This window comes from Balaenoptera borealis, assembly GCF_965194805.1.
Source record: "Balaenoptera borealis genome assembly, chromosome: 3".
NCBI classification, from domain to species: Eukaryota; Metazoa; Chordata; class Mammalia; order Artiodactyla; family Balaenopteridae; genus Balaenoptera; species Balaenoptera borealis.
This window is the reverse complement of record NC_138866.1, coordinates 85,456,430-85,482,486: the sequence shown is the minus strand read 5'-3', so window position 1 is coordinate 85,482,486 and position 26,057 is coordinate 85,456,430. Positions and strand designations below refer to the sequence as shown.

General features: G+C 40.1%; 1 protein-coding gene and 1 pseudogene across 7 annotated transcripts in view; one reads left to right on the top strand and one right to left on the bottom strand.

Annotated features, from left to right (window-relative positions):
• Window positions 1-26,057, bottom strand: part of STARD9 (StAR related lipid transfer domain containing 9) — a 129,970-nt gene that overhangs the window by 64,295 nt on the left and 39,618 nt on the right. For all 6 annotated transcript variants that reach the window (XM_082388669.1, XM_082388670.1, XM_082388672.1 and 3 more), the window contains exons 4-7: window positions 5,256-5,372; window positions 3,417-3,449; window positions 3,266-3,327; window positions 1,255-1,367 (exon numbers count right to left, since the gene is read on the bottom strand). In XM_082388669.1, coding sequence (XP_082244795.1) covers window positions 1,255-1,367; window positions 3,266-3,327; window positions 3,417-3,449; window positions 5,256-5,372 — 325 coding nt within the window. The remainder of the gene's footprint in view (window positions 1-1,254; window positions 1,368-3,265; window positions 3,328-3,416; window positions 3,450-5,255; window positions 5,373-26,057) is intronic.
• LOC309627137 (non-selective voltage-gated ion channel VDAC1 pseudogene) lies at window positions 5,389-7,946 on the top strand (annotated as a pseudogene). Its single transcript has one exon. The product of its transcript is annotated as a non-selective voltage-gated ion channel VDAC1 pseudogene (transcript).

Here is a 26,057-nt window from a genome sequence, read left to right as displayed (position 1 = left end):
AAGGTTCCCAGTTCCAACCCTGCCCCAACCGGCTGTGCAACTTTGGGAACATCCTTTAACTTCTTCCAGACTTCATTTCATCTTCTGTGCAACGAAGACATCAGGACTACATCTGAGGTCTCCTCTAGTCACTCCCCCTATCCGCCCAGCACACCCAAAAAGCACATTAAGATAAAAATTAATTAAAAGATGAGAAACTGTGGCACTACTGCATCCACTCATGGTCTGCCTTCAAATTATCGCTTTACACAGAAATATATATCCACAGAGTTTTACAGAGGAATCTCCAACTGGCTCCTAGCAAAGTAAACGGTATTTTCATCGTTTCCAGGCTGCCAATTACGATGGAACATTTGGGAAAAGACTCAGATAGCAGAATCAGTGACTGGCACACCTACTGAGTCAGCCATTAGCCATGCCCTGATCAGAGAAGAGACCAGCTCTTGATCTTTCATGTCCCTCTCCTTGTCAAGATTTAAATAAGCTTCCCCCACAAAAGAACCCAACAGTTTCTACTTAATAGCAAGACTTAGCCTAATGGAATAAGACAGATGGAACCAAACACCAAGTATCAGTGCTTGATGAGGAAGCAGTAAGTAGACCCTGCTCCATGTCTGACATCTCCCCACGTCCCTGACTATTACCACCACTGGAACAGAAAGTACCCTGAAAAGGAGACCGGCTGACCTGGGAATCAGTCCCAGCCCTGCTGGACCTGGCACCACAGACCCAACACTATTCCATATCACTTTCCCCCTCACTCACCATGCTTTAGACACACTGGCCTCCTTGACACCACCAAGCCCTTCACTCAGGGCTCTAGCCCATGCCGCTCCCTCAACCTGAAACACTCTTCCCCTTGCTACGCCATTCTTCACACAACTGGCTCCTGTATCCCCTCCAGGTTCAGCTTAAAATGTTACCTCCTCAGGGAAGCTTTCCTGACCACGCTATGCAGATGGGTTGCCTACACCACCCAGTGTTCTTTGCCATCACTGTATCTATTTAACTTTTTATTAGCCTTTATCACAACTGTAAGTAGTGCTTGTTTTCTGACTCACCCCCACAAGCGTATAACCTTGCCTGGGAGGGCAAGACTGCCTTTTCTATTTATTGGTACCTATTTGGCATCTAATACCAGTAGCTGGCACACAGTAAGTATTCATTATACGTTTGTTGAATGAATCAGCAACCGTCAGGAGAGCTTCCCAGGCTTCAGTTTGGTCTCAGACTTCCAGGACCACAGTGGCTCACCTTGTACATAGGGCCCCATCTCTGGGTGCTCCCTGACCCGCAGATTATAGGTCTTTTTTTGATCAGACTGTTTCAGCAGATCCCGCACTCGTTCATTATAGATTTCCAGGAAGCTAGAGACATGTAGAAAAAGGCATATAATTAGATCTTGAAAAAATGTGGGAAAAACACTAAGCCAAGAATCAGAAGGTCCTAGTTCTAGTTCTACCTCTGACACTCTAAGACCTTGGTCACGTCAGGTTTCCCTCGAGTCTCGTTCTGCATGTGTACAATAGGGTTTTGAGCATTGGCTGTCATTACGCCACAGTTTCAGGTTTACAGTGTCAGTGCTGATTCAAGTTTAGCCTTCAAGAGGCTATTTCAGCATGGGTTTAGGCTGCCACCAGCCTGTGCCTCGATCAGGCCCCCACAGCATAGAGTCTACAAGCATGTTTCTTGAAGTGGTTTTCAAATGTGATCTTTGAGCTCTATTATTCACTGAAGGCATCTCAAGGGCCATGCTGAGCAACAAGGGAAGCTAAGTGAGAAGGGTCTGCTCCCCACCCCTAACTTAAGTAGCACAATTCTCATTTTACCTGTCTTACACACTAGGATTCTGTTTAAGATATGCTGTCTTATTGGTATCTACTGGCATTTTATGCCTTTTTAAAATAATAACACAGCTACAATTCTTAATTAAAATCAGTAAATATTTTGTTAAGTAAGAAAGCAGACTTCTCACAGAAAGGTCTTCCTCACTGGAACACAGATGCTTGCCTGTGGAGCCAGCAGTCAGAAAAAAAAGGCTCCAGTTCAAAGCTGCTCTCTGCACACTCTTCTTATAAAATTTTTCTCCTTAATCTTCTCATATTTGGACACAGGAACTCCAGATATCTCTTAGAATAGTGGTTCCCAGATTTCATGGACAACAGAACACCTAACATATATGTATATGTTTATACACATAGAGGTTTGCAAATTTTTACTTTATAAACTTAAAAAATGAAAAAATAGTGTTCACAATCATTTAATTTTAAAAACAGACAGTTGGGCTTCCCTGCTGACGCAGCAGTTAAGAATCTGCCTGCCAATGCAGGGGACACGGGTTCAAGCCCTGGTCCGGGAAGATCCCACATGCCGCGGAGCAACTACTGAGCCTGTGCTCTAGAGCCCGTGCGCCACAACTACTGAGCCTGCGCTCTAGAGCCTGCAAGTCACAAATACTGAAGCCTGCGCGCCTAGAGCCCGTGCTCCACAACAAGAGAAGCCACCGCAATGAGAAGCTCACGCACCGCGATGAAGAATAGCCCCCGCTCGCCGCGACTAGAGAAAGACCGCGCACAGCAACAAAGACCCAACACAGCAAAAAATAAATAAATAAATAAATTTATAAAAAACAAAACAAAAAAAACCCAGACAGTTATTCTTTTTAGGGTAATGAAAATGTTATGTAATTAGATAGTGATGATGGTTGAACAACCTTGTAAATATCAAAAAAAAAAAAATCATTGAAATATATTCTTTAAAAGTGTGAATTTTATGGTATATGAATTATGTCTCATGTTTTTAAACAAGGACATTGAACACCAAAAACAAACAAAAAAAGAATACAGAGAATTCAGGGCAATTGGTAACCTTCTGCCAACATTTACAGTTCAGACTGGTTAAAATGTCACGTTGGGGTAGCCAGCACTAGTCTAGGAACTAGAGTTTGGGAACTACTGACCTGGAGAACAACCCAGGAGGGGGTTGGAACAGAAATCCCAAAAGCTAGTATGAAACTACAGAAAATAAAGGAAAGGAAACCAGCTAGCCAGGGGAAGCTGGTCTACAGGAGACACCGGCTTGTTAAGCCTGAGGATAGGAACTAAGTTTCCTACAACCTAAAACCTAAGGAAGTTTTTCATCTTGTACTGCAAGATATTTCTGCTGTGGCTTTTCTCCATTCCTCTGGGCGACTCTGGAAGCAGAGAGGACAGCTCTGGAGTGGAAACAGAAACGCTTCAGGCTGCAGAGCCTGACAGGTTCTTACCTTACTTTTATTCTGCAGGAGGAAGGCAGCGGGGCACAGTTTTCCTCCCTGACAAAGAGACCCTGCACAAACCAGAGGGTTGGAGTTTCACTGAAGGGAGTGTACAAAGAAGACCTACTTTGAGGGGATCCAGTCAAAAGAGAGTCTATACCTCACATATCCGTGGTGTCAGCCCAACAGAGGCCTGGAGAACAGAAGAGAAGAAAGCATTACTGTTCACTCACGGTGATGCTCTCCCCCCAACACCCAGGGCCCACCCTCAGCAGGGGTGGGCTCCTTGTGCTAGCCTCTTCACTTCAGGCAGCTTCCCCGGCGGTATGTGGAAGACTCTATTTGCCAGTGCTCTCAGGAGTCTCTCATGGGAGGAATGTACCAGATGAGAGGCAGATCACCACCGTAAGAAGGAAGAGAGAAGAAGCTAGCAAGCCCAGGTACATACTTTCATGCAGAGAAGGTTACATCCTTCTTGGATGAAACCACTTTACCATGGTGGTCCCTCCCAGAACCCTATCTCCTAACCCTGCACACACAGGAGGACTAGAGTACACAGGTGTTCAAAACACGCATTTAGAGAGAAGCGGCTTCTTTTTTTCATCTTGGATCCAGTGCTAACTTATACTCAGGTTAAGGGCTTTACACCCCTGGGTTACTGGGCATTTTCTTCTTTTAATTTAAAAATCTATAAAATCAGGCTAAACATGGACGTAGTAAGCAATGATCTGGGCCCACGGCAGCAGGGATAATCTTCCAGGAGGAATAACATCCTAGAGAATGTCCCTATGTGGTGTTGTCACCTGCCCTACCAGTTCATCTCACCAGGGTACTTCTAAGCCTAAAACAAAGAGGTGTTCTTATGGAACTCTACCCTCCCAATTTTCCATGATAAAGGAAGGCTCTCGTAAGTCCTACACACTTTTGAAAGCTCCCATCCCAGTAGCTGGTTCTCCTGCTTCTTTCTGAACACTCAGATCGAACACACACATAGCCCCATATCCACATGGCCTTAGCCAGCACTTAACACTCAGTCTGGGACTTGTCTACACCAAAGGTGTTAAAAAGCTACAGGTGATGAACTTGGAAATGATATGAGAAATTCAGAAGGACTGACAAGGTCTGTGACATCAAAGGGAGTTGTAAAATTCTAAGGTTCTTCAGGGTGTAATAAAGAGAGGCTAATTATTCAAAGTTTACCTTTCAATTGAAGTGCTGAGAAACATTCTTTTTTTTAACTTTTTATTTTATAAAAAGTTATATAGGGCTTCCCTGGTGGCGCAGTGGTTGAGAATCTGCCTGCCAATGCAGGGGACAGGGGTTCAAGCCCTGGTTTGGGAAGATCCCACATGCCGCAGAGTAACTAGGCCCGTGAGCCACAACTACTGAGCCTGCGCGTCTGGAGCCTGTGCTCCGCAACAAGAGAGGCCGCGATAGCGAGAGGCCCGCGCACGGTGATGAACAGTGGCCCCAACTTGCCGCAACTAGAGAAAGCCCTCGCACAGAAACGAAGACTCAACGCAACCAAAAAAAATAAAAATAAATAAAACTATTTAAAAAAAAAAGTTATATAGCTGATTAACAATATTGTGTGAGTTCCAGGTGTATAGCAGAGTGATTCAGTTATAGATATACATGTATCTATTCTTTTTCAAATTTTTTCCCGTTTAGGTTGTTACATAATACTACTGAGCAGAGTTCCCTGTGCTATACAGTAGGTCCTTGTTGGCTATCCATTTTAAATATAGCACTGTGTACATGTCAATCCCAAACTCCCTAACTATCCCTTCACCCCACCCTTCCTCCCCGGTAGCCATAAATTTGTTCTCTAAGTCTGTGAGTGTGAAGAAACACATTCTTAATATAGAATAGGACCCATTAAATCTTACTGAAGTTGACTGACTATGAAACTCACATCCTCTCTCAGTGGCAAGGACAATGCAAGATTCAGGCTTGCTGTGGCTTTAGGAAGACATCACATTCCAATGCCAATACTCACTGGGGTGCCCAGCATCGTGTATGTCTTCCCAGAGCCTGTCTGCCCATAGGCAAAAAGGCACATGTTGTAGCCTCTGGCAGCTGCAGACAGTACTTCAGTCCCCAAATCCCGGAACACCTATAACAATAAAAATAGAGAGCATGTCACTCTGGTCCTTCTTCCCACAGCAGCTCTTAAATTATTTTTTAACCTAAAATAATATAAAATGTTTCAAACATCCATGACTATAAGTTCCCCACTGTTTTATGAGAATCAATTCAGTTTCAAAAAAAGATTGCTGACTGCCACCGCTTCTGAGCAGAAGATGGCTGTGCCTCCCACATATGCTGATCTTGGCAAATCTGCCAGGGATGTCTTCACCAAGGGCTATGGATTTGGCTTAATAAAAGTTGATTTGAAAACAAAATCTGAGAATGGACTGGAATTTACAAGCTCAGGTTCAGCCAACACCGAGACCACCAAAGTGACGGGCAGTCTGGAGACCAAGTACACATGGACCAAATATGGTCTAAAGTTTATGGAGAAATGGAACACCGACAACACACTGGGCACGGAGATTACTGTGGAAGATCAGCTGGCACGTGGCCTGAAGCTGACCTTCGATTCATCCTTCTCACCAAACACTGGGGGAAAAAAATGCTAAAATCAAGACAGGGTACAAGTGGGAACATATCAACCTGGGTTGTGACGTCGATTTCGACATTGCCGGGCCTTCCACCCGGGGTGCTCTGGTGCTGGGTTATGAGGGCTGGCTGGCTGGCTACCAGGTGAATTTTGAGACCGCAAAGTCTCGAGTGACCCAGAGCAACGTTGCGGTTGGCTACAAGACGGATGAGTTCCAGCTTCACACTAATGTAAGTGATGGGACAGAGTTTGGCGGCTCCACTTATCAGAAAGTGAACAAGTTGGAGACTACTGTTAATCTGGCCTGGACAACGGGAAACAGTAACACTCACTTCGGAATAACAGCCAAGTACCAGATCGACCCTGACGCCTGCCTCTTGGCTAAAGTGAATAGCTCCAGCCTGATAGGGTTAGGATATACTCAGACCCTAAAGCCAGGTATCAAACTGACACTGTCAGCTCTGCTGGATGGCAAGAATGTCAACGCTGGTGGCCACAAGCTTGGTCTAGGACTGGAGTTTCAAGCATAAATGAAAACTGTACAATCGTTTAATTTTAAACTATTTTGCAGCATAGCTACCTTCAGAATTTAGTGTACCTTTTAATGTTGTATGTCTGGGATGCAAGTATCGCTAAATATCATGTTAGACTTCCAGGTTAAAGATGATTCAGCTTTAGGGTGTAACCCTTGCAGAGGTACAGAAGAAACCCAATTTCAAAAAAGGTCCTTTCAGCTGTAGACTTGAGAGGGAGCTTGCTCGCCCCTCTAGAGATGTCAGGTTTCTTTTTTACCTAGAAATGGCTGCAAGTGGAAGTTGATAATTTGCAGGCACTTTGTAATTTGTAAATTCGTATTGAGTAAATGAATGAAATTGTGACTTCCTGAGAATTGAACCTTGGTTTCCTACCCTGATTGAGGAGAGGCTCTTTGATGGTGTATACAAACTTATCTGAAAGGGACTTTTTTAGGCAGGGACTTTTTCCACCCCAATCCATCACCTCTTTTACACCAAAAGTAGTCTGCAGGGCGTGGTAGCTGTTTCTTTTGTGCCATTTTGGGGTGGAGAAGGTGGATGTGATGAAGCCAATAATTCAGGACTTAATTGTGTTTTTTCTCATGTTGTGTTTTTTTGCCCTCGCAGCAGAGTATGAAATAGCTTCTAAGAGCTCCAGCTGCAAGCTGGGAAGAGTCTCTGTAACTGTAATCACATGGTGACAACACTCTGAATCTAAACTGAACTTCTGTTGTATTCTCGCCACTCAGTTTTATTTTTTAGCAGTTTAATGGGTACGTTTTAGAGTCTTCCATTTCATGTGGAATTAGTTCCTCTCCTTCAAATGCTATAATTAACATCACTTAAAATAAAACTTGAATAAAATATTGAAACCTTAAAAAAAAAAAAAGATTGCTAAGGAAAATTCATTCATTCAGTCAGTCAGTCAAATATTTTTCAAAGTGCTTACTGTATGCCGGGCACAAGGCTAGACATTAAAGACACAAAATTGATATATATGGTCCCTAACCTTAAGGCAAAAAGAGTCTGGGAGAAGGGCAAAGACATGCAAGCAAATTAGTAAAGAAAAACCATGTACATTAATTCTTTTTCCTTCCCATTACCAAAAAAAAAAAAAAAAAGTTTAATATGGTTAATCAGGTAAAGCTACAATGAAATACTGCCCAGTAACATGTCACACAAATTCAGGGTCTCAAGACACCACACTGAGAATCAGTTAAGTCCAGAAGTTAGGGAGGAGTTTTCCCTATGGGGCCCTTTTCTACATGCTGCCTCTTCAAACTGATCCTAACAGCTGACTGCTTCCACCGTCACTCATCTCTGTAGTGGTCAGCTTTAATGAATCAGAAACAGTCAGAGGTCCTCCTATGAAAACCCCTATACTTTGTGTAGTGTCTGAAAGTCCTGTTGGACTCTGTCAGGCAGACCCCAGGCTCAGGACAAAACAGCCTGGCTTATGGGGAAGGCATAGCTTCCAGCTGAACCAGTCCTCAGCAGAATGCCACATGGACATCTGCATACACAGCTGGTATGGTGGGCATTTACCCTTTGTAATACTCTTCCTATCTGAGGGGGGAACCTGACTGTGTCAGTCTTGGTCGGAAGCAGGGCCCAACCCTCCCCGACGGAAGCCAAATAGTCCAGGAAACCCTCTCCACCTCCTGGTGGCTAGAACACGAACATGTGAAATGAGGCCTGCCAACTAGGTGCTTGCACTTGAATTTTCAAAGAATGACACAAAAACAAAGGAATAAATTCTCCTCGTTGGCATCGAAAGTCCATCAGTACTACATCCTGAATGTACAAGTGCCAAGTGTGGTGCTCAAATCAGACTATTCTGTGATATGGCTTTGCCTGGCTTCCCTGCCACCTAGGGCCCCATGGTTTCCTGCTCATTTTTCTACTTTCCCTTAAATTCTGTGAATCTCCTGATACGGTTCCAAATTGGTTCCAAATTGGAATATTGTTCTTATGGTTCATAGCTGTGGGACCATACAAATCTGTATGATCCCACAAAATTATACTTAAAATTTGTAAGCCTCAGTTTCTTTCCCAGTAAAGTGGATATTTTGTAACTATATCACAGGTTTGTTGTGAAGATTAAGTGAGAAACACACGTAATTAGGGACCACGGGAACGAAGATAGCAGCTGCTGACCTAAGACCATACTACCCTATTCTGTTTTAGCAGCTATAGTTATGCTTCTTGACCAATGAACTATTTATGTTTTGTTTGTTTTTTAGTGCTTCTAATATTCAGGCATAGGGCCAAAATAACCCAGGGAGTGGTGAAAGATTTGGACCTTGGACCATTCCCACCCCATTCCCCAGTCTCCCTCCCAGCTCTGTACTCGCCATTCATTCACCTCTATATTAGCAAAGCTGAAAATTGGGCAGAGTTCTCTTTGCCTTCTGACATCTGTCTTGGTAAAATTCCCAGGGACCGAAGGAAGGAGAGGTTATTTCTCTTCACCAGACCACTTGAGTTGGCTGCCACCCATTTACTAGTTGGAAATGTTCCCCAAAACTCAACCTTTCTTTCTAGTGCTCCAGCAGAAAGTGGAAACAGAGGTGCAGACAGAGCAAGGCCACATCTAGTGAAAGTGTTATTTCTTCCCACCACTCACACACCAGAGCAGAATGAGCTCAGTGGATTGTAAAGGAAGACAACAGAATGTTACTCTGCCCATGTCTTTATCCAAATTCAAATAATCACCTGCAGGTTTTATGAAAAACATCTTTGAAGATACCATTTTCACTCAACAGTAAAAGATGTGAACAAGCAAAACTAGTAGCCTCCAAATGTGGAACTGGTAGAAAGTTAAGATTCCATTCTTCAAGAACTGTGAGGCTTAGCTCTTCATAAATTCTAGGAAAAACCACAGCCCTAAACAGAGCACAACAGAGCCAGATGACACCGTGGTTCACTCTGACTGTGGTATTATAATGAAGCAGATGGAAACAGCTCAATATGAATACCAAGAACAGTTTGAAGGCTAAAATAAATCACCAAAAGGCAATCTAAAGCTAGAGGGTCCAGTTCAGGAGGAGAGATGAGCAGTGTAACTTTATTTTTTCTGGAATATAAATAGAAGAAAGCATTCAACAGACAGGTTAATTTTACGTGACACAGCACTTCCAGTCTTTTTAAGGATTCGCTAGATAGGGGATAGTCCACTGGATGCTTCTGTATTGGGACTCACAACACCTGAAGCCCAAACCAAAATCCCTAGCAATACCCATTTCCTAAGGGCAACTGAATCTAGGAACCAGAATTTTTGATGTTCAACATCGTATGTCATTAGGGTTGCAAATTAAAACAAGGAGATACCACCACACACCTGTTAGAATGGCCAAAATCCAACACACTGACAACACCAAATGCTGACGAGGATATGGAGCAATAGGAAATCTCATTCATTGTTGGTGGGAATGCAGAATGGTACAGACACTTTGGAAGACATTTTGCCAGTTTTTTGTTTTTCGTGTTTTTATTTACAAAACTAAACATATTATTCTTTTTCCTTTAACATCTTTATTGGAGTATAATTGCTTTACAATGGTGTGTTAGTTTCTGCTTTATAACAAAGTGAATCAGCTACACATATACATATATCCCTGTATCTCCTCCCTCTTACGCCTCCCTCCCACCCTCCCTATCCCACCCCTCTAGGTGGTCACAAAGCACCAAGCTGATCTCCCTGTGCTATGCAGCTGCTTCCCACTAGCTATCTATTTTACATTTGGTAGTATATATAAGTCCATGAAACTCTCTCACTTCCTCCCAGCTTACCCTTCCCCCTCCCCGTGTCCTCAAGTCCATTCTCTACGTCTGCATCTTTATTCCTGTCCTGCCCCTAGGTTCTTCAGAACCATTTTTTTTTTTTAGATTCCATATATATGTGTTAACATACAGTATTTGTTTTTCTCTTTCTGACTTACTTCACTCTGTATGACAGACTCTAGGTCCATCCACCTCACTACAAATAACTCAATTTCATTTCTTTTTATGGCTGAGTAATATTCCATTTAAACATATCATTCTTAACATACAATGTGGCAAGCATGCTCCTTGGTATTTACCCAAAGCGGCTGAAAACATATCCACACAAAAAGCTGCACACAGATGTTTACAGAAGCTTTATTCATAATTGCCAAAACTTGGAAGCAACCAAGGTGTCCTTCAATAGGTGAATGTGTAAACTGGGGTACATCCAGACGACAGGATATTATTCACTGCTAAAAAGAAATGAGCTATCATGCCATGAAAAAACATGGAGGAAACTTAAATGCACATTGCTAAGTGAAAGAAGCCAATCTGAAAAGGCTACTTACTATATGATTCCAACTATATGAATTTCTGGAAAAGGTAAAACTATGGAGACAGTAAAAAGATCAGTGATTGGGAGGGGTTGGGGGAGGGACAGATGACAGGTGGAGTGCAGAGGATTTTTAGGGCACTGAAACTACTCTCTACGATACTCTAATGGTGTACACGTCACTATACATTTGTCAAACCCAAGAATGAACAAAACCAAAAATGAACCCTAATATAAGCTATGGACATTAGATGATACATCAGTCAATCTAGGTTCACCACCTGCAACGAATGTACCACAATTAGTGTGCAATGTTGATAGTTTGGGGGCAGGAGGTATATGGGATCTCTCTGCACTTTGTGCTCAATTTTTCTGTAAACCTATAACTGCTCTAACAAATAAAGTCTATTTTTTAAAAAGAAGATCCACAAGATAAATCTCAAGGAATGGACTTCCCTGATATCAGTGACATTTAACAGACATACCCTTCTCAAAAGCAGTTAGAATCAACTATGTCTCTGGAGATTTCATGATGACTGTTTAAGGTCCGAGAATAATGGTTGCGCTGTATTTTCCTAAAGGAACTTTTCACTGATAGATTTTTTGCTTGTTTGTTTGCTTGTTTTTGGTAGCTCTGTAGTTCTTTCTATTGTATACTATGTTCTCTGAGCCCCAAGTAGACTCATAACAACAACAACAACAAAAAAAACTGCGATTTCAATTTAGGATGAAAAAGGGTTCAAAATGATGAAATAAATATTGATTTCAAATACAGGTATCAGAAATTGTTGGAACTTCCCTGGTGGTCCAGTGGGTAAGACTCCATGCTCCCAATGCAGGGGGCTCAAGTTTGATCCCTGGTCGGGGAACTAGATCCCACAAGCATGCCGCAACTAAAAAAGATCCCGCATACCGCAACGAAGATCCCGCGTACTGCAACTAAGACCTGACGCAGCCTAAATAAATAACTATTAAAAAAAAAATAGTTGATAAGTGAAAAGTAAGAGGGACATTTCAAGGAGGAAAAAATGTTAGTTAAAAATAAATCTAAAAACCGTGTGTTAGTAGGCACCTTTAAACTGGAAAATAATTCTAGACAACTCTGGAAACTATTCAAACATATGTTTTCACTAATGCTGTTAGTTGCTTAGGAAAACCTCAAGTAGCCCAGAGTTGTACTTACTTTTACTTCTCATCACACAGAGACCGTGAGGTACAGCTGGTACTATTTGTGGATCTACTGACCCATCCTATCTCCAAACTTGTGGCAGCAGGTACAGAAAACTAGGGTGCAGGGCCTATTATTTGAAGAGAGTATTCATGTACAAAATATAACAATGGGGCCTGGAGTTGGGGAAAGGGCTTAGAATAATCTGCCTTCCTCTAAACAGCTACACTTATAGTTTAATGGTTAAGAACACAGGCTTCGCAACTTAATAGATTCAGAACCTGGTTCCTGGGGCAAGTAACCTTCCCTCAGTTTCCTCACCTGTGAAATGGAGATTAAAAAGCACCTAAAACTCACAGGGTTTTTGAGAGGATTAACTGTGTAAACACATGTAAAACTTTAAGAACAATGGTACAAAGTAAGCACTTTACTGCGCTAATTTTTGTTGCTGTTGTTACTACACTTTATTTTTTTCCATTTTTTGGTATAAGGAGTACTCAAAAGAGTTAACATTCTCTTTGGTACTCCCATGTACTTTAAAAGAACCATGGACTTTTGGAAAACAGATATCCGAATACAGACACCATAGTTAATATGCCCCAACTTCACATAGATAGCTTTCAAAAAACTTCTACCTTCCATCCTATTAAATATTCATTTCTAAAAAATCTTCAGAAACCATTAACGTAAAAAGAAATTTTAACTCTTTCTTCATGTCTTATCGGTTTTGCTAGGGCCTAAGGATCATTCTTTCCCTTCTATAAGTATGAAAATCATGTAACTGAGAGAGCGGTTACCTAGCCAATAAAATACATGAAGTTCTTAACCCTTAATACTTGCCCACAGAAAGGCTTCATACATTTCTCTTTATTCCCAGTCTTTTTAAAAAATTGAGGTATAATTGACATATTAGTTTCAGGTATATAACATAATGATTCAACATTTCTATATACCACAAAATGATCACCACAGGGCTTCCGTGGTGGCGCAGTGGTTAAGAATCCGCCTGCCAATGCAGGGGACACGGGTTCGAGCCCTGGTCCAGGAAGATCCCACATGCCGCGGAGCAACTAAGCCCATGTGCCGCAACTACTGAGTCTGCGCTCTAGAGCCCGTGAGCCACAACTACTGAGCCCACGTGCCACAACTACTGAAGCCCACACGCCTAGAGCCCGTGCTCCGCAAAAAAAGAAGCCACAGCAATGAGAAGCCCGCGCACCTCAACAAAGAGTAGCCACCACTCGCCACAACTAGAGAAAGCCTGTGCACAGCAACAAAGACCCAACTCAGCCAAAAATAAATAAATAAATAAATAATAAATAAATAAATAAATAATTTTTTAAAAAATGATCACCACAATAAATCTAGTTAACATCCATCACCATACATAGTTACAATTTTTTTCTCCTGCTGTGATCTTTCACAATCCACCCGCCTAGCTACTTTCAAATATGCAATACAGTATTATTAACTATAGTCACCATGCTGTACATCATATCCCCATGACTTATTCATTTTATAGCTGGAAATTTGTACCTTTTGACCCATACATTTCTATTATAAAATGAAATTGCTATTATAAACTATGATTTTCACACAGAAAAGAAATTCTTCACCAGTTTTTGTTAATTTACCTAAGAAATATTTATGAGAAAACAGCTTTAAATTCTATGATGTATTCCATTTAAATGGATTTTAAACATCACGTATCTCTCTTGGTCTATAACTCCACTGTTAAAAGAATTGTACTAGAAGACTTTTTTTTCCCTTTTAGTAACACTGCTACTTAATGCAGTAATAGATGTCATCTCTATTGACAAGGATCAGTATTTGAGTATTCACCATGAGAAGTATTCTTATAATGTTTTATTACATAAATAAATATATTTAAAATAGAAAAAAAAAAACAGAAAATGCTGATAAAAATACTCCCACCATTTAGAGATAACCATTGTTAACATTTTGGTGTACAGCTTACTCTTTCAGACTTTTGTTCTATTCCTAGATAATATCTAATGTCCCTTTCAGGTCTTAAATTCTGATGTAACTATAGTAATTAGGAATACTTGAATACAATGAGGATACTAACTGAACCCAACTGTTTTTATTTTTTATTTTACTATAGTTATTTATGATACTCATAAGTACAGTTTTCCCTATATTTATAATTAGACAACTAAATATTTTAATTTAAAATTCTATTTAATTTCTCAGTAGGAAAGCATGCTATAGCCCCACCCATCAGGTATCCAAGTCTATCTAAGCCACAGCCCAGGACCCACTGTCCACCTGGCTATAGCTTACCCAAAGAGCAAACAAGGTATCTAGGAAGGGAAAGCAAGCCTCATCTGTGCCAGCTTTGCCAAAACAGCCCCACAAAGTATCAGGAAATGCTGTCCACTCTTTATAAATGTCAGGCCAGTCCCTCAACGCCACTGCAGGTCACTGATCTTTGGGTCTCTGCCCAGTACAAATGTTCACAGTCCATTCCCACTGTAAGCCCAGCTAGGGGTTAATCAACATCATTTGGGTCCTGCCCCTGGTTTTTTGTAGCAGATTTTTCCAGAGAAAACAGGCAACGGCCTATATTTGACTTTGAACAGATGAAACTAGATTTTCGATTTGGTTTCTCCACTTTACACTGTGAACTACAGAGAGATTTATTTCCCATATTTATTCATATCATATATGTATATCCACGCAATGTATACCATGGAAATTGCTGTTTAAACAGTTTCCAAGGAACAGGAGGAGAAAGAAACTACAACAGAAATTTTGAAATGCAGGTAAAGATAAACAAGGCCAACTGGAACCTATGCTATACCCAATGAGGAGTGAGAAGAATCATTATTCTGAAAGAAACCAGTCTTTCTTTTTCTAATTTTTAATTTTTAAATTTTTTATACAATTTTTAAAGGTTACATTCCATTTACAGTTATTACAAAATATTGGCTATATTTCCCATGTTGTACAATACATCCTTGTAGCTTATCTTACACCCAATAGTTTGTACTTCCCATTCCCCCCACCCCTATATGCCGCCCCAACCCCCATAATCACTAATTTGTTCTCTATATCTGTGAGTCTGCTTCTTTTTTTTATTATATTGAAAGAAAACAGTTTTGAGATGGGCAGGTCCCAGAACTGGATTTCTCTTCACCTCGGCAACAAGTATTTATTAAATTCCTAACAGGGCCCTAGCACTGCATGGTCGCTGTGGGAGATCTGAAAGACATTTGAAATACTGTCTCGATCTACAATGACCACAGAGTTAGTAAAAAGTTCAGGGGCTTCCCTGGTGGCGCAGTGGTTGGGAGTCTGCCTGCCAATGCAGGGGACGCGGGTTCAAGCCCTGGTCTGAGAGGATCCCACATGCCACGGAGCAGCTGGGCCCGTGAGCCACAACTACTGAGCCTGCACGTCTGCAGCCTGTGCTCCGCAACAGGAGAGGCCGCGATAGTGAGAGGCCCGCGCACCGCGATGAAGAGTGGCCCCCGCTTGCCGCAACTAGAGAAAGCCCTCGCACAGAAACGAATACCCAACACAGCCAAAAATAAATAAATAAATAAATAAAAATTTAAAAATTCATCATGCTTCATGAGCTTTAAAAAATAAAAAAGTTCAATACTTTTACATAGTAGAAAAAGAATGAAGGGTAGACATAATAGTATATTTGGAGAAGGAAAAAAGACTGTGGGCTGGGGTAGAAAAATCTTCATAGCAGAGGTGGCACTCAACCTGTGTCTTAAGCTTGCTTTCAGATAAGTCCCTTCTTTGAATAATGTCCCCCAGATAAAGGCCTTCTCTCTTAAGTGAGGGTGACCTCAGGACTGCACTACCACAAAATCTAAAATGTATCCTTGTCATTTCAATCCTTCAAGAAGTCAGAATTCTGGGTGAAACAACAGAACAACTAGGTCACTTTACTCTCCCTGAAAAACCTTCAGACCTCCACTTGCCATCTCTTAATACCTGGCTGTCAACTGTGGAAAGTTCATCCCAAGGACTAAAGATCTCCCACCTTAGGAATAACAAACATCCAGGCAAGTAACCCCAGAAACAGCCAAACAAATCTCTCTGCCTCATCCCTTCACTGAAGTTATTTTATTACTCTTATTTGAACAAGGAAGTATGGGTACAAAAAGGACAGACATCAGCAGCTATCTGTTCTTAGCCTCAATGAAAGATGCCCAACTATAGTGGCAGTGGTCCATTCCCACAATGCAACCCTTTAGTGGTATGAGAATATCACTCCCTAAAATGAAAATTACTCTGTGGCTGGATATAACAGGGTCTTTCTAGGATCTTCTGCTTGGGATTGATAGACTAGCCCTCTTCTCACAACCCCCCAAAAGCTAAAGGATCCATGAGCTCCCACCTATGGAGGGAAGAGGACACAGAAGGACTGCAATTTTCTTAACCATAACATAGGCCTGAAGAATCTCCCAAAGTGTCCTCACTTAAAGTTTCTCTGACCCTACAGCTACTGCCATGACCATAGAACCAGGAGGCACTTGGAAAAGACCAAAGCACTCAGTCTTTATCCAAGTGCATTCATTATATTGCGTTAGTTAGCAGAAAGAAGGAAAATAAAGACTGAAATGTAAATACTTCCATCTCATTTTCTTCTGTCTTCTCCAAACAGCATTTATTATCTACAATGTAGATTTACCACAATTTAATATTGCAATATAATGAGTAGTTCCAAATGAGTAAGAAAATAATCAACATCCCAAAAGAGTAAAAAAAAATTAAATAACTGACCAAATGCCATTGCTAAGCACAATAAATTTTTATTGTACTTTTCCATCTTTCTACAAATATATAAATTTTATATTGTTATTCATAGTATATAACCTCTTGTATATTGCTTTTCATTCCTATATTCCTCAAATGCTTAAGCATTTTAAACATTTCTGTGATTCATTTTCACAATTCTGAGTTTAGAGGTTCATAACTGACACAACTAACTTAAGAGTTCTTAACAACTGACAATCTTCTTATTCTCATACCAACATGAGATGAATGAAATCCAAAATTCCCATTAGAAAGTATCAGTAGCAACTAGTATTTATAATTGCAGCTCAAGGTCAGTGATTCCTAGTGGTATGGAACACAGAGAAAAAAAGCAGAAGAGTTACCTTCACTATTTGTAAGCCCTCAAATTTCCAAAATTCTATGAACGCAACTCTCCTTAGTCAAGCACCCCGTCCTGAAACAAATTTGCTAGGTTGGTTGGGTTATTTTTCATTTACTTCCATCTAGCACTCAAGTTCTCTCTTCACACTTTCTTCTTTCAACTGTAGAGTATTTGATCAGAATCAGTGAGAACTCATGAGTTTCAATATAAGTAAATAGATATAATGCAACTGTGTGCGTGTGTGTGTATATACATCTGTATATGCAAATATATATTCCCTAGCTTTGTCTAACTCTACTGAGGAGACAAAGGAACAGTGATATCTCAATAGCAATGATCACACCTAGCACCCAGATCTTGGCTAAATGCCATTTCCCATTAATGGGAACAATCTGAGCATCATAACAAACAGTAATACTAACAGACTGTCGTCCACTGAATAAAATGGGAAACCATGAGTCAGTACAAATATAAACAAGTAAATAATTCGAAAGTTTGATGAGGAATGGGATATTTACCTAGTGTTTCAAAGTACCTCTAGACAAAATATTTATTACAAAGAAGGGAAAAGAGTAACTTTACAGTGGAGAAGCCTGGCAAGACACCACCTTAATCAAGAAATCAAAGTGAACTCTGTGATATTCCTACCAAAGATGCATAATCTGAATCTAATCATGAGGAGATGTTAAACAACCAAATTAAGAAACATTCTAAAAAATAATTCACCTATAATCTTCCAAAGTGTCAAGATTATGAATACAAAGAAAAACTGAGGAACTATTCCAGAATGAATTAGACTAGACATAAGACAGCTAAATGCAACAAGTGATTCTGAACCAGATCCTTTTTCTATAAAGGACATCACTGGGACAATCAGCAAAACTCAAATGGGATCTAATGATTAGATGGTAGTAATATAACAATTTAAATTCCCAGTTTTGAAGGTTGTATTGTGGGTATGTTAAAGAATGTCCTTTACTATAAGGAACTGCACACTCAAGTATCTGGGGCAACTGGGTAACAGGTTGGCAACTTTTAAATGGTTCAGGAAAAATTTTTTTGAATGTACTTTCATCTTCTCTGTAAATCTGTGGTCATTTCAAAAAAATTTTTTAAGTTTAATAAAAAGATGTAAGGAAAAATACAACAGAAAGCACCCTGGATTCTGAGTCAGGTCTGGGTTCCTACAGATACCAGCACTGCCACTTACTAGCTGTGTGACCTGGTGTGAGTAACGTGCTTTGTTTCCTTTTTCCTCATCAGTAAAATACGGATGACGTTTATTGTAAACAGTTTATTGTAAAAATCAAATGAAGTAAATTATGAGAAAATGCTTAATACATGAAAATGCTAATGAAGCATAAGATATTTATTTTGCAGTCCTGTTGAATCAAATTAAAAAATAACCATAAAGATAAAATGAAATGTACTACAGGTACAAGAAACACATTGTGGCACTATATCAATCAGGGTCTGAACAGAAACAGATGGTATATTCAAATTAGAATCATTCAGGTTTAATTAAGTAAAAAGACTATTCACAAAGGTGTGGGTGTGAAGTAGGAAAGCCACAAGGGACAGTGGAGTAACCTGGAACCAGTACCTGGAAATTCACCACCTCGGAGCCAAAATGGACGAAGGGGGAAAAACGTTCACCAAAACCTGGAAGAAGAGAACCATGCGGAGAGCACCACACTGAGAGGAGTTGTGACTTAACAGATGAGGCCAGACCAAGCCAATCCCTCAGGAGGAAACCTCTCCCTCCCATCTGCTAGAGCTCTCCACCGTTCAATCCCAACTCAAGCCAGAGGGCAAGGAAGCCCAATGATTAGTCCAACAGGTCAGCCTTTGGGGCACAGAAAAAGGTAGAAAACGATGAAGAGTTGACCTGAAGAGCAAAAGGAAGACACTCAACAGAACTGAATTCAACTGAAGAAGCAGAGAAGACTTCATGAAACAGGGAACATCTGAAGTGGGCCTCAAGCCATGAGTAGGATTTTAATTATTAGGTTGATTATCTAGGCAGTATGAATAACACATGTAAAGCTGCGAGTAATGAAAATGCATGGCTGTCCAGGTGAAATTTAGAAAATCAGATATGTTGTAAGATAAGACTAAATATTGGGGTGATGCAAAGGACGAGGTTTTCTTTTCTTTCATTTCTAAAAAATTGAGGTATATGGGACCTCCCTGGCGGTCCAGTGGTTACAACTCTGCACTTCCACTGCAAGGGGTGCGGGTTCAATCCCTGGTCGGGGAACTAAGATCCCGCATACCACATGGCTTAGCCAAAAAAAATTGAGGTATAGTTGATTTACAATATCATATTAGTTTCAGGTGTACAACATAATGATTAAAAATTTTTACAGATTATACTCCATTTAAGGTTATTATAAAATATTGGCTATATTCCCTGTGCTGTACAATATATCCTTGTAGCTTATTTATTTTATACATAGTAGTTTGTACCTCTTAATCTCCTACTCCTATCTTGCCCCTCACCTCTCCCCACTTGTAACCACTAGTTTGTTCTCTATATGTGCCAGTTTGTTTCTGTTTTGTTATATTCATTTGTTTGTTTTATTTTTTAGGTTCCACATATAAGTGATATGTACAGTATTTGTCTTTATCTTATTTATTTCACTAAGCATAATATCCTCCAGGTCCATCCATGTTGTTTCAAACGGCAAGATTTCATTCTTTGTTATGACTGAGTAGTATTCCGTGACATATATATATATAATATATATATCTCTCTCTCACACATCTTCTTTATCCATTCATCTGTTGATGGACACTCAGGTTGCTTCCATATCTTGGCTATTATAAATAACGCTGCTTATGAACACTGAAGTGCATGCATCTTTTCAAATTAGTGTTTTCATTTTCTTTGGATATATACCCTGGAGTGGAATACTGGATCATATGGTAATTTTATTTTTAGTTTTTTGAGGAACCTCCATACTGTTTTCCACAGTGGCTGCACCAATTTACATTCCCACCAACAGTGTACAAGGGTTTCCTTTTCTCCACATCTTTACCAACATTTGTTATATGTGGTCATTGATGATAGTCACTCTGACAGGTGTGAGGTGATATCTCATTGTGGTTTTGAGTTTCATTTCTCTGATGATTAGTGATGTTAAGCATATTTTCACGTGCCTGTTGGCCATCTGTATGTCTTCTTTGGAAAAATGTCTATTCAGGTCTTTTGCCTATTTTTTAATCAGGTTGGTTTTTTGTTTGTTTTATACTGAGTTGTATGAGCTATTTATGTATTTTGGGTGTTAACCCCTTAACGGTCATATCATTTGCAAATATTTTATCCCACTCAGTAGGCTGTCTTTTCATCTTGTCAATGGTTTTCCTTTGCTGCGCAAAAGCTTTTAAATTTAATTAGTTCCCATTTGTTTATTTTTGCTTTTGTTTCCACTGCCTTAGAATGTGGATCAAAAAATACTGCTATGGGGCTTCCCTGGTGGCGCAGTGGTTGAGAATCTGCCTGCCAATGCAGGGGACACAGGTTCGAGCCCTGGTCTGGGAAGATCCCACATGCCGCGGAGCAACTAGGCCCATGAGCCACAATTACTGAGCCTGCGCGTCTGGAGCCTGTGCTCCGCAAGAAGAGAGGCCGCGATAGTGAGAGGCCCACGCACCGCGATGAAGAGTGGCCCCCACTTGCCGCAACTAGAGAAAGCCCTCGCACAGAAATGAAGACCCAACACAGCCATAAATAAATAAATAAATAAAAATTAAAAAAAAAGCTTAAATATTAAAAAAAAAATACTGCTATGATTTATGTCAAAGAGTGTTTTGCCTATGTTTTCTTCTAGCATTTTTATGGTTTCTGATCTTAAATTTAGGTCTTTAATCCATTTTTAGTTTATTTTTGTACATGATGTGGGAAAATGTTCTAATTTCATCCTTTTACATGTAGCTGTCCAGTTTTCCCATCACCACTTACTGAAGAGACTGTCTCTTCCCCGTTGTATATTATTGCCTCCTTTGTCATAGATTAATTAATCATAAGTGCGTGGGTTTATTTCTGGGCTGTCTATTCTATTCCACTGAGCTATGTGTCTGTTTTTGTACCAGTACCATGCTCTTTTCATTACTGTAGCTTTGTAGTATAGTCAGTAGTCAGGGAGCATGACACCTCTAGCTCTGTTCTTCTTTCTCAAAATTGCTTTGGCTATTTGGGGTCTTTTGTGTTTCCATACAAATTTTATAATGATTTATTCTAGTTCTATGAAAAACGCCATTGGTATTTTGATAGGGATTGCGTTTACTCTATAGACTGCCTTGGGTAGTAGGGTCATTTTAACAATATTAATTCTTCCAATCCATGAACATGATATATCTTTCCACCTGTTTGTGTCATCTTCAATTTCTTTCAGCAGTGTCTTATAGCTTTCCAAGTACATGTCTTTCATTGGGTTGGCCAAAAGGTTCATTTGTTTTTTTCCATAAGATAGCTCTAGTAGCACTTGGTTGTATTTAACTTCATTCAAAACAATTTTGTTAGATTGTATGTGACAGCTGTCATATCAGTGCATTTGAAAAAGACTTATCAAAATTGGTGAATTTTTGTGTAGCCATTTTAATATTGAAGATGGAAGAAAAAAGCAACATTTTTGGCATGTTATGCTTTATTATTTCAAGCAAGGTAAAAATGCAACCAAAATACAAAAAAAAAGATTTGTGCAGTGTATGGAGAAAGTGCTATGACTGATCAAACGTGTCAAAAGTGGTTTGCAGGCTTCCCTGGTGGTGCAGTGGTTAAGAATACACCTGCCAATGCAGGGGACATGGGTTTGAGCCTTGGTCCGGGAAGATCCCACATGCTGCGGAGCAACTAAGCCCATGTGCCACAACTACTGAGCCTGTGCTCTAAAGCCCATGAGCCACAACTACTGAGCCCGCATGCCACAACTACTGAAGCCCACGTGCCTAAAGCCCATGCTCCAAAACAAGAGAAGCCATCGCAAAGAGAAGCCCGCGCACCGCAACGAAGAGTAGCCCCCACTCACTGCAATTAGAGAAAGCCCGCGCACAGCAATGAAGATCCAACACAACCAGGAAAAAAAAAAAAGTCGTTTGAGAAGTTTCGTGCTGGAGATTTCTCACTGGATGATGGTCCAAGATCGGGTAGACCAGGTGAAGTTGATAGCGATCAAATCAAGACATTAATTGAGAACAATCAATGTTATACCATGTGGGAGGTAGTCAAAATACTCAAAATATCCAAATCAAGCACTGCAAATCATTTGCACCAGCTTGGTTATGTTAATTACTTTGATGTTTGGATTCTATGTAAGTTAAGTGGAAAAAACCTTCTTCACCGTATTTCCACATGCAATTCTCTACTTAAACTTAATGAAAACGTCCCGTTTTTAACACAAATTGTGACAGGCAATGAAAAGTGGATACAGAAGATACAATAATGTGGAACAGAAGAGATTGTGGGGCAAGCAAAATGAACCACCACCAACCACACCAAAGGCTGGTCTTCATCCAAAGAAGGTGATGTTATGTATATGGTGGGATTGGAAGGGAGCCCTCTATTATAAGCTCCTTCCAGAAAACAAAATGATTAATTTCAACAAGTACTGCTCCCAATTAGACCAACTCAAAGCAGCACTCCACGAAAAGCGTCCAGAATTAGTCAACAGAAAATGCATAATCTTCCATCAGGATAACGCAAGACCATATGTTTCTTTGATGACCAGGCAAAAACTGTTACAGCTTGGCTGGGAAGTTCTGATTCATCCACTGTATTCACCAGACATTTCGGCACCTTTGGATTTCCATTTATTTAGGTCTTTAAGAAATTCTCTTAATGGAAACAATTTCCATTCCCTGGAAGACTGTAAAAGGCACATGAACTAGCTCTTTTCTCAAAAAGACAAAAAGTTTTGGGAAGACAGAATAATGAAGTTGCCTGAAAAATGGCAGAAGGTAGTGGAACAAAAGGGTGAATATGTTGTTCAATAAAGTTCTTGGTGAAAATGAAAAATGTGCCTTTTATTTTTACTTAAAAACTGAAGGCACTTTTTGGCCAACCCAATACCTTCTTTTTTTAATTTATTTTTTAAACAAATTTATTTATTTTATTTTATTTATTTTGGGCTGCATTGGGTCTTTGTTGTTGCGTGCGTTTTTCTCTAGTTGCGGAGAGCGGGGGCTACTCTTCATTGCGGTGCGCGGGCCTCTCATGGCGGTGGCTTCTCTTGCTGTGGAGCATGAGCTCTAGGCGCACGGGCTTCAGTAGTTGTGGCTCGCGGGCTCTAGAGCACAGGCTCAGTAGTTGTGGCATACGGGCTTAGTTGCTCCGTGGTGTGTGGGATCTTCCCGGACCAGAGCTTGAACCCGTGTCCCCAGCGTTGGCAGGCGGATTCTTAACCACTGCACCACCAGGGAAGCCTCCCAATACCTTCTTCATTAGGTTTTCTCCTAGTTATTTCATTCTTTTTGAAGTGATGGTAAATGGGATTTTTTTCTTAATTTCTCTTTCTGATAGCTTGTTGTTAGTGTATAGAAATGCAACAGATTTCTGTATTTTAATTTTGTGTCCTGCAGCTTTACCAAATTCATTGATGAGCTCTAGTAGTTTTCTGGCAGCATCTTTAGGATTTTCTATGTACAGTACCATGTCATCTGCAAACAGTGACGGTTTTACTTCTTCCTTTCCAATTTAGATTCCTTTTATTTCTTTTTCTTGTCTGATTGCTGTGGCTAGGACTTCCAATACTGTGTTGAATAAAAGTGGCAAGAGTGGGCATCCTTGTCTTGTTGCTGATCTCAGAGGAAATGCTTCAGGTTTTCACCACTGAGTATGAGGTTAGCTGTGAGCTTGTCATATATAGCCTTTATTATGTTGAGGTATGTTCCCTCTATACCCACTTTGTGGAGAGCTTTTATCGTAAATGGATGTTGAATTTTGTTAAAAGCTTTTTCTGCATGTATTGAAGTGATCATATGGTTTTTATTCATACACTGTTTTACTGACTTTCTCCATCTCTTCCTTTAGTTCTTTGAGCATTTTTAGGACAGTTAAAAGTCTCTGTCTAGTATATCTGCCTTTAGGTCCTTTTCATGGGTGGTTTCTGTTGATTTATTTTGTCCTTTACATGGGCCATACTTTCATGTTTCTTTGTATTGTGATTTTTTTGTTGAAAACGGGACATTTGAATCTAATAATGTAGTAACTCTGGAAATGAGATTCTTTCCTTTCTCCAGCATATACTGTCTCTTGTTAGTCTTTTCATTTATTGTTTTTGTGTTTTTGATTGCTGTAGGCTGTCTCTGTGCTGAGGATCAGACAGAGGTGTAAAGCTAAAGTATTCTCAGGTCTTTTCTGAGCCTTTCCCTGGGCACATCTGGTCACTTTTTAATTTTCCCTGTGTGTTTTGTTGTTTTTGAATGCCCTGGTCATAAATATCTGGCTTCCAAAAGGAGAAAAAGAGAAAAATGAAGTGGGGTGGGGGTGGGGAGAAGGGGTGCTGGCCCTTTAAATCCCCTGGAAGTCACTTCAGCAGGATGGGGAGGGACTTGGAGAAAGGTGCAACAACAATGGCTGCCTACCTCTTTGTCTGCACCTCTGTGATCAGAAGCAGCAGTTAGCAATCAGAGCAGATTCCTGATATTTGGAAAACAGGGTCCTTTTTGCCCACCCTGACTTCTGCCAGCTACGTGCAAAATGCTCGTGCAAGGACCAGTGCACAGCTGCCTGCCACTTGTCTGGGAATAGGGAATGGGTGGCTGATACTATGTTAAGAGCTGAAATTAACTTCAATTTGTCCTCCAAGTCTTCCTCTGGAAGTGGCAAGTCTTCAATAGACTCCAGAGTTCCAAAACAGTTACTTAAGATGGATTCTGCCAGTGCAACTGTTATCTAGGTGGGAAGACAGATTCCTGCTTTCTTCCCAGAATCCTCTCCTTCATAATAATTTTCTAAAACACAAATTAGTACCCTCATATTTCCCTACTGAAAGCTGTCTATATTTAAGTACATAGGAATCTCTTTTATTCTTGAATCCATTAACTAAGATGCACCCAAATTATCACCCTATATATGTACTTTTCCTTTTAAATTTTTGAAAAATATAAATATGTGAAATGATATTAATCTAAACAGAGACTCTAACAAAACCGTATGAAATTATTTACTCAACCAATATTTGTAAAGTGCCTACTAAAGCAAAATACTGTGCTTTGCACTACTCCTATTGTTTAAGGATGATTGTTAGGATTACTTTGCACAATGAATACTTCAACAGAAGTGCTTTATTCAACAAACAGTTCATACAACTCAACAACAAAAAAACAAACAACCCAGTCCAAAAGTGGGCAGAAAACTTAAAGAGACATTTCTCCAAAGAAGAAATACAGATGGCCAATAGGCACATGAAAAGATGCTAAACATCACTAATTATTAGAGAAATGCAAATCAAAACTACAATGAAGTACCACCTCTCACCAGTCAGAATGGCCATCATTAAAAAGTCTACAAGTTTTTTTAAAAGTGCTTTTTCAAAAACCAGAGTTTTAGATTCATATAGCTAGTAACATTTACTAAGCAATTATTTTGTGTTAGGCTCTCAGCACCTTAAATGTTATTAATCCATTTAATCCTCACAATACATCTATGAGGGTAGTTAATAATATCAAAGTTCTCTAATGTTCACACGAGAAAATTGACGTCCCATGGGTAGTAAGTACCTCTAAACAAAGCTCTTGCTTTTAACCACTGTGATATTCTGCCACTAGCAAAATAACTGTTCACCAGAGTTATCAGGAAAGGCAAATCTTATCTTTTGAACACTAAGCTATTACCCTACAATTTAAAATTGTTCTTCAAGGTTTCCTTACTTCCTGTTGTTTTGCTTCACACTGGGAGAAACTTTACCAAGTCTCCTTTGAGTATTTCTAAATAGCAGTCTCAGTAAAATTTTGTTACAGTCTTTGGTCAAAAACAATAAAATCTGATCCTTCTGCCATTTGTTAATCACTTTTGGAGTCTTTTTGCTCCATTAAC